Below are 9,423 nucleotides of genomic sequence, written 5' to 3'. Positions count from 1 at the left end.
TTTCCACAGTTAATTCAAAACATGTGTTTGTATATGGACTCATTTTAATGACCCTGCATTCAAATAAAATGAAACAAATACAATAAGATATAATCAAATTAATTATATTACTGAAATAGTGTGTGACCATAATGAATCATAATTGTTTCACAATGACTCATGTGATATGTCATTGTCACTCTGTTAACATTATAGTTCATATTGTTGTTAGATGTTTGATATATTACAGATTTATTTTTAATATAAAAAATGTCATATATATATATATATATATATATATATATATATATATATATATATATATATATATATATAAAGTATTAGTTACGGGTTTAAAAGAGCCTCTTCACTGAATGTAAGTCAATGAGGAGCATATTCAAGTCAATGGAGAAATTATTTTTTATTTCTTGTCCACCTTTGGAGTTACATCATGATGGCAAGGTAACTACACAACCCAAACCTCTACCAAAGCGGTCTTGCAAATGTGGGGTTATTGCGCGTCAACCCCCCCCCCCCCCCCCCCCCCCCCCCTCCGTGCGTCCCGTCGCGGCCTCCGTCGCGGTCACCCCCCGTCCCCGGGCGTCCCGTTGCCGTCCCGTCCCGTCCCGCAAACACACACACACACACACACACGCACGCACACACACACACACACGCACACGCACACGCACACACACACACACACACACACACACACACACACTCTGTGTGTGCTTGCAATAGTTTGCCACGCTTTCTCCCTGGATCTATTTATTGCGGTCGCGTTTCCTTTCTTGCTTATTATACATTTTACTTCCTTGTATGATTCCATGAGCTGCTGCAGTGCTGCTATTTCAGCCACAGAGAAGAACGCCACTCTGGTTTTGGACTCCATGATTGGTCAAGTTCAAGGATTCTGCTATCGACTTTCATGGTCTTTTATAGGAATATGTGAAGCCTGGCTTCATTATCCTGGCTCGACACAGCCTGGCTTGACAAGGTCTAGCTCAACAAAGTCGCTCCTTTTCAGCCTGGCTTGGCGTTCATGGAACCGATTAAACCAGGCTATACGGACCCGACTTTGTCAAGCCTGGATTTGACTTAAGGCCAGGCTTATTTAATTCACCTTTCGTGGAATAGGGCCCTGGTCCCGGACGCCATGCTCTAGCGTTGGCCTCTGGGGTCTTGCAAATGTGTGGTTATTGCGCGTCAACCCCCCCCCTCCGTGCGTCCCGTTGCGGCCTCCGTCGCGGTCACCCCCCGTCCCTGGGCGTCCCGTTGCCGTCCCGTTCCGCAAACACACACACACACACACACACACACACTCACTCTGTGTGTGCTTGCAATAGTTTGCCACGCTTTCTCCCTGGATCTATTTATTGCGGTCGCGTTTCCTTTCTTGCTTATTATACATTTTACTTCCTTGTATGATTCCATGAGCTGCTGCAGTGCTGCTATTCAGCCACAGAGAAGAACGGATTTCCCATTGAGTTAGCTTTGTATTGAAGCTAGTGGGCCGCAACACCTGAAGTCAAGGCTAACCTGCGGGTTAGCCGAGCAGCAGTGGTGAGCTAGACAGAACAGCTATCACGCGTTAGCCACTTGCTAGCTTTCCGTGCTAACAAGTCCTACTAGGCTAAGCTGTAGTTAGCAGGGCTAACAGTTAGCGCTGGAAGTTATTTACGGGGGAAAAAAAGTATTTTCACAGTGAAAACAAAAAATATCAGAAAATCACTTGGATTTGTTAGCGTCCCGCGGGGGAGGCATGCGTTAATCCGACAGACCTTTTCTCCGACTATGTGGCATCCGCGTGCGGTTAGGGTTAGGGTGCGGGTTTGGTTCGGGTTTAGTATTGGAAACGTCGGAGCGCTGCGCTGTCGGAGGAATGCGCTTGTCGGACTAACGTACTGCACCCGTCCCGCGGTCACAGAAGTCGATCCTGGCCTGATGAAACGTAGTTAAGCTAACAATCTTTGGCGAAACTGAGGAGATGTGCTCTGTTATTCAGACGAGAAGAGAAACGAAGGAATGAACGGACATTCGCCCCCTGATTATTTAGGCGGAGGGCGGGACCTCCAGGTCAGGGGAGTTAATCAGAATCCAGCCAAATGAACTCTTGCCTGGAAGTGTATCAAGATAATGCTTGATAATGCTCTGTGTTCACGCTAGAGGGCGCTCTCCCATAGCGAGACCTAGAGCGGAGTATTGAATATAGAAGTGCTGTTTCCACAATGTGCCAATGCTACACAGTTGGGCTTACAGTGTGTGTGTGTGTGTGTGTGTGTGTGTGTGTGTGTGTGTGTGTGTGTGTGTGTGTGTGTGTGTGTGTGTGTGTGTGTGTGTGTGTGTGTGTGTGTGTGTGTAGTCTGACGTGGAATGCTGGACTGACCACAGGATGATTAGGTTAAAAGTCAACCTGGAGATACTTCCGCAACACCGCATACAGGCTTCCAGCAAGAGACATGACAGTGGTGCCCTTAAATCCCTTACAGCCACTCACCATCTAAGAGGCCGACTTGCAGCCGAGCTGTACAACATCCCGGAAAGCCCTGCCATCGAGGACACAAATGCTGCCTGGAACACACTGCGCACATCCATCTACCGCGCTGCCAAAGAATCCGTAGGATTCACCAAAAACGTCACCAACACTGGTTTGACGAAAATGACAACAACAAATAATGATGATCGATGGGCAGAACATTTCAGCACCCTACTCAACCAGAGCAACCCCACAAACCCGACCATCGGATGAACTCCCCAGCTTCCCCTATGTTCCCCTACTTGATGAAATCCCTTCATTTCATGAAATCTTGAAGGCAATCAAGTGTCTTAAAAACAATAAAAGCGCAGGTTCAGACTCCATGCTGAAGTATTCAAGTGTGGAGGTTACCTCCTCACACGCCGGCTACACCAACTCATCTCTGCCATCTGGACAACTCAGAATGTTGCACAAGACTGGAAAGATACCACCATTATCACCATCTACAAAAAGAAAGGTGATAAGTCCTCTTGTGACAGCAGCAGAGGTGTCTCACTCCTGTCAGTTGCAGGCAAAATCCTTACAAGGATCATGTTTTCACGCCTGGCTATGCACATCTCGGAAAACAACTTGCCAGAGACCCAATGTGGATTTCGGACATGATTTTTGTCGCCAGGCAAATACAGGAAAAATCCAGAGAGCACAAACAAGATCTGTACATGGCTTTTATTGATCTGTCGAAGGTCTTCGACACAGTAGACCGAAAGATACTCTGGGGAATACTCAGCCGGTTTTGGGTCCCATCCAAATTCCTCTCCATCCTCCAGCAGTTTCACGATGGCATGCAAACCAGGGTTCGAATAGGTGGACAACAGTCTGACCCATTTGATGTCAAAATAGGTGTGAAACAAGGATGTGTCTTTGGCCCGGTTATTTTTGATATTTTTCTCACAGCAGTTACACTCATCTCCCATAAACGTCTGAAGAACACGGATGGAGTCAGCATTAGTTTCCGCCTGGATGGAAACCTATTCAACATCCGGCGCCTCCAGGCATCCACCAAGACTACTGCCCTCCAAATCTGTGAACTCCAGTACGCTGATGACTGCACGCTGCACGCTGATTGCGCACTCGCTGATTGCGCACGCCCCTGAGTCCTTTCAGCATGCTCTCAATGTGGTAGCTGCTACCTATAGAACTATCGTCATCAGGTCAACATCAAGAAGACACAAATAGTCCACCAGTCAGGCCCTACCCAATCACCTACACCGGTCTTGCACATTGACAACACACCTCTGGAAACGGTACCACACTTCAAGTACCTCGGCAACGTCCTCTCAGACAGCTGCAACGCTGACGCAGATATTCAATCCCGCATCAACCTTGCCTCAGCCGCGTTTGGTCGCATAAGATCACGGGTCTTCACCGATAAGAACCTGAAGGCATCAACTAAGGCAGCAGTGTACCAGGCAGTATGTGTATCCACACTACTGTATGGCTCTGAAGCTTGGACACCATACAGACGGCACATCAGATCTTCCACATCCGCTATCTGCGAAGGATTCTGGGCATCACATAGGGCACCACATGACCTATGCAGAGATCTGCGATCGCACCAACTCATCTAGCATAGACGTGTTTCTTGCACGCAGACAGCTCCGATGGCTAGGCCATCCCCCCTTTGCCCCGGGAGATTTCATCATCATCGACATTATCAACAACGATGGACTGCCATAAGCAAGTAAGCAAGTCGGACGTGAACATGAAAGGGAGCGAAGCGGACGGGGGAAACTATTTCTTATTGGCTTTCCATGTCGTATTCCGTTTTTTAATGTAATAAAATCGGGGCGTTTCGAGAACATTTAAGGGCGTGTTATTTAAATGGTGGTCGGTTTCCGCCATCACATTTATCAAAGGACAGACCAAATGTATGCTATGATTGGCTGTATAGAATCGCTTGATGAATGTCACTTGGACGTGGGCGTAAGGACTAGAATTTTTAGCTGGTTTGTACACTTTCGCCAATTCAGCATACACAACGGAAAGCAAAACAAGGAGGAAGGGGCCTGCTTGTTGGGCGGTCAGGGACCAGTCAGATGGCTGACAATGGGTCAATTGGAAGTGATGACACAAACGAGCACTCAAAATTAAAACTGTAACACTCTGATAACAAGCTTAAATGGCTTATCTTTTCCTTTCACCACTGCAGGTGAGTATGTGTTTACCCATGGACATCGACACACCTGGCGCTCAGGCCTATGTCGTTTTTATTCTGATGCTCAACATGGTGGCGTTCGTGGTGGTGAGTGTGTGCATTGTGTTTTTTATTTATGTTACTGTTTGTTTATTTATTTATTGTGGCATGTATGTATTTCATTGTGGTATTTATGCATTTCATTGTGTTATGTATTAATACATGTTTCCATAGGTGAGTGCATTGTACCTTCACATGTACATCCTGGTTCATGACCCTCGGCACCTGTCCAGTCGCCATGACGATGTCATGGCCAAACGCATGGCCCTGCTGGTTTTCACCAACTTCCTGTGTCTGGCGCCCATCTGCTTCTATGGCCTATCAGCAACGCTGCACCGCCCACTTATCTCCATCACCCACTCCAAGGTCACTCCCATGACAGTGATTATCACAAGAATGCAGGGGCGCTCGGGTGGTGCAGGGGTAAAGTACCTGTCCACCACCACTAGGTGGAGCAGGGGTTAAGTGCCTGTCCACCACCAGTACCTGTCCACCACCACTAGGTGGTGCAGGGGTAAAGTACCTGCCCACCACCAATAGGTGGTAACTGCCCACCACTAGTACCTATCCACCACCACTAGGTGGTAGGGCTTTCACGACTAGTGATTTTTACTAGTCGACTAATTTGACCCATTGGTAGTCGACTAGTCGAGGTTTACCTATTATGTATTAATAAAGACGCTCTGGGGCACGGCATTTCGTAGGAGCTAGGTTGACGTGACAACGGATATACACAAACAAACGCACTTGTTGAGAACGTTACTGCAGCAAAGAACAGCATTTCACAATTGCCACAATCCACATCCATTTTAGCTGCTATAAGGAATGGAAACTGGACTCACCAAATTGACTGTATCTGCCGTGTCTCTCGTTAAACAAAGTAATAAATCCAGCTGTTGGTCAATAACTAGCCCTGAAACAAAAACTTGTTTTTTGCACTTTACACATTTTGCACACACATAAACGTTCAGATTTCAAATATAAAGTGCTTACCCCATTGCCACGGATGTTACAATTCACTTCGGGTGGGTATAAGTACAGTACCGGTTTCTTCCGTATTGTTCAATAAAAAGCGTTTTAATCCGATCGGCGGCCATTTTCTCATAGAGTTATAATGTATCAGAGTGCAATACACCTCCCAACCGATGAATTGAAAGCAAATGGAGAAAATAGCCACCAATCGGATTTAAATACTTTTTATTGAACAATACGGAGGATACAGGTGCTTATGTGGGCCCGTACATAGTTGTAACATCCGTGGGCATGGGTCACGCACTTTATATTTGAAACCTGAACGTTTATGTAGATGAACGAGTTATAAATGGAGAAAGTGCAAACACCAGGTTGAAGTTCAGCCAAGTGCAGGGCAAAGTTTTATACAGATCGGTGCAGTTATAGGTAAAAACACGAATCGCCCTGTTAAAGCGCCACCATCAGGCTGATTTGAAACATTTGAAGTGGCATTTCTTCCTCTGCATAGTGGGAAGGTGCGTGCAAAATTGCAGGGAAATTGCATACTGTGTGATTTGATTTGAGGCATTTTGTTCAAAACGGAGCAGTCCTGCAAACTTTGGAAGACATTCTTAGCCAATCAGGATGGAATATGGAAAATCTGAAATACCCGTTTTGTTTAATGACTATAGAGATACTGTGTACTGATTTGCGTGACGTTTGGACAAAATCTGTAGTACTGTCAAAAAAAAATGTTTTTCAAAAAGCGGCCTCCTGGTGGCACTATATCAGGCCTATGTGAAACATTTGGGGCAGGGGTTCTGAATTGACATCGGGCACAGGTTGGCTGCGATCAAGTGTCTGAGATTAGCTGGTCACAGACAGACGGACACACACGCACGCACGCACGCACGCGCGCACACACACACACACACACACACACACACTGTTGTTTTGTTTCGCTTCTTGTGAACGTGAGGCGATGACGTTGCAAACTTTATGTGGAAAAATACGCATATTTTGCTTATTTTGCACAGAAATATGTGATTATTGCGGTGAATATGCACCCTTTTTGAAAATAATTTACCCCCGCATAATCCGTGCCATTTGGCTGATTATGCATTTGAATTATGTGATCGCATAATCATTATTTTTACAATGAATGTCACATAGTATGATTTAATGCAGAACTTTTCCCTTGCAGGTGTTACTGGTGTTGTTCTATCCTCTCAACTCGTGTGCCAACCCGTTCCTGTATGCCATCCTGACGCGAGCCTTCCACTGGGACGTCCTGATGCTGTTGAACAGGATGGGGTTGTGTCAGGGCTGGACTGGGACAAAAATTCGGCCCTGACATTTTGGCCCAGACCAGCTCACCACTACCGGCATGCAGATACTCTACCCCCCGCCCCGTCGAGGCACATACAAACAGACAAGCCCTTAATACCATCACTTTTACTGAAAAACATACCTCCATGTTCTGGAGCCTTGAGTAAAATAAATGATAACCACACAACCCATACACAACCACACAACCTATAAATATGACAGTTAGCCTACAGTACTCACAAATTGTAGGAGGGTGTGTTGCTCTCATAAGGACGGTGCTGGCTAAAGCTAAGGCTAAGGCTCATGGCAGTGGCAGCAAGCGAGCCGACTCTGGGGAGATCATCTCCACTTAGTCCGGGAGTCAAAGGGTGATTTTTGGCTGAACGTGGTTTCGTCGGTTAAAGTTTTTTTCTCAACTGATTCTTGCTGCTGGGGGTCCCCTCTTAAGGATTCAAGAGGGTGCCCAGTGAAATCCCTTGGGCATTTTTTATTATTAACCCCTTAATGCCCAAAACACAAAAAATTCACCTAAAATAGACTTCTATGATATTTCATGCAAAATACTTGATCTAAATGCTTAAATTTGGTTTCTACAGTGTGTATCCATGTAAGTGGATGTGTACATGCATTAGATTTAATATTTATGCATTTTTTTAATATTAACCCCTTCCTGCCCAGGACAACTTAATCTTTAAACTGTGATATTGTGAAATAGAACATGCACAGAAATCAAATCAAATGCATCAGATCTGCTTTCTGCTAAGTCTATTAGTGGAACTGTTTGTCATGTTTCCTTTTGGATGAATGCATATTAACCCTTTAAGGCCAACCATATTTTAGTCATTAACCCTTAAATGCCCAAAACAAAAAACGTTTTTTATGGCATTGTATGCAAAAAAAATATTGATTTAGCGCATCAAATTTGATTTCTACAGTGTTTATCAATGAACGTGGATGTGTAAAATGTTGTTTTTTGATTTCACATTAGAAAATTTCATAGATATTAAATCCTTCACACCCGAAGCACCAAAATCCATTAAAAATGTTGATTCATGACATGTTATGCACAGTAAATCAATTCAAAAAAATGCCCAAGGGATTTCACCGGGCACCCTCTTGAATCCTTAAGAGGGGACCCCCAGCAGCAAGAATCAGTTGAGAAAAAAACTTTAACCGACGAAACCACGTTAAGCCCCATGACTCCCGGACTGATCTCCACAGCTAGGCCTTTTGTGCAAATAAATTAATTAAAAGTGCTGTTTGTGTTACATCCACACAGAGTACAATTATAAGGAGGTGATAAAGCAACACATTTTCGGATTGATTATTCATCACCCAAATCCACTGAAGATGAATGCATGGTCAAGTATTTTCTAAATCCAGCTGAGACATATTATGTCATTGTAAGAGTATCACTGTATACTCTTAAACAGGCTTTGTAATTATGTTAACTGTGGCTGGTAAAATTCTGCTCTGAGTCCAATACACCAAGGTTTTTGCCTTGGTGAGTCTTACTCAGTGTTGTTTTTTGGCAGGCATTTTAGATTTAGTCTTAGTCTTTTGGACGAGAATCTTATTAGTTTAACATTTTAGTCATTTCTATCCTTGATAGTTTTAGTCTAGTTTTAGTCGGCGAAAACTCAAATGTTTTTAGTCAGTTTTAGTTAATGAAAACTCAAAAGGTTCTAGTCCCGTTTTAGTCATGGGTTTTAGTCAAACAAATAAAATAAAATAATGTATTTAAACTAATTTAATTAGGTCAATATAGATATTGTATTTAAGATATGACTGCTATGACAGTATTATCATAAAATATATCCCATTTTTTAGGGGATAACACAATAGGCTACAACGAATTTGTACACATACTGTAATTCACAAAATACCGCATGTTCAGAAAATAGAATAGCCTAGATCAGGTTCTCATTATCAACCTTTTTTTCTTACCAGTACCACCCAGAAAATTTTAAAATACAGTAGCATACACCTGCCCCATCCTATTCATATGCACAATTCACACAGGAGTCAAATGTATTCCTACTAAAAATGTTGTATTTTTGACAGTTGTGTCAAAAATACAAAACTGGCACTTAAACTCATTTTGTCACACAACCTTCAGACAGACAGAAAGAGACAGGAAGCAAGAGATCACACACACAGTTTAACAATTTATTTATGTCCACACACAGGGAAAGCATACAGTGTTAAAGCGTGTGTTAAAGCGCTCTCTGTTAAAGCGCTCTCTGTTGTTGTTGTCATGGGGGTCATTTCTCCATTCCGACATCTCGCCACTCCGACTAGTGGCTTCCGCGTGCGGTTAGGGTTAGGGTTAGGTATAGGGTTCGTTAACGTCGGAAAGGCGACATGTCGGAAAGGCCACATGCACCCGTTGTCATGGGCCTGGAAGTCCCACCTGGCCGTTCGGTAGCGC

The 9,423-nt window shown here is 44.2% G+C and overlaps 1 protein-coding gene across 1 annotated transcript in view; it reads left to right on the top strand.

Moving 5' to 3' along the window:
- Positions 1-7,017, top strand: part of LOC311044516 (thyrotropin receptor-like) — a gene marked incomplete at both ends in the record, with an annotated part of 33,145 nt that extends 26,128 nt beyond the window's left edge. Inside the window, 3 exons of the mRNA XM_084056158.1 lie at positions 4,668-4,760; positions 4,887-5,078; positions 6,868-7,017. Coding sequence (XP_083912284.1) covers positions 4,668-4,760; positions 4,887-5,078; positions 6,868-7,017 — 435 coding nt within the window. The remainder of the gene's footprint in view (positions 1-4,667; positions 4,761-4,886; positions 5,079-6,867) is intronic.
- Between the last annotated feature and the right edge of the window lie 2,406 nt (positions 7,018-9,423).

This window comes from Gymnoscopelus microlampas (assembly GCF_963454915.1).
Source record: "Gymnoscopelus microlampas genome assembly, chromosome: 1".
NCBI classification, from domain to species: domain Eukaryota; kingdom Metazoa; phylum Chordata; class Actinopteri; order Myctophiformes; family Myctophidae; genus Gymnoscopelus; species Gymnoscopelus microlampas.
Note: the sequence above shows the minus strand (reverse complement) of the source record. Positions and strands in the feature narration are given on the sequence as shown.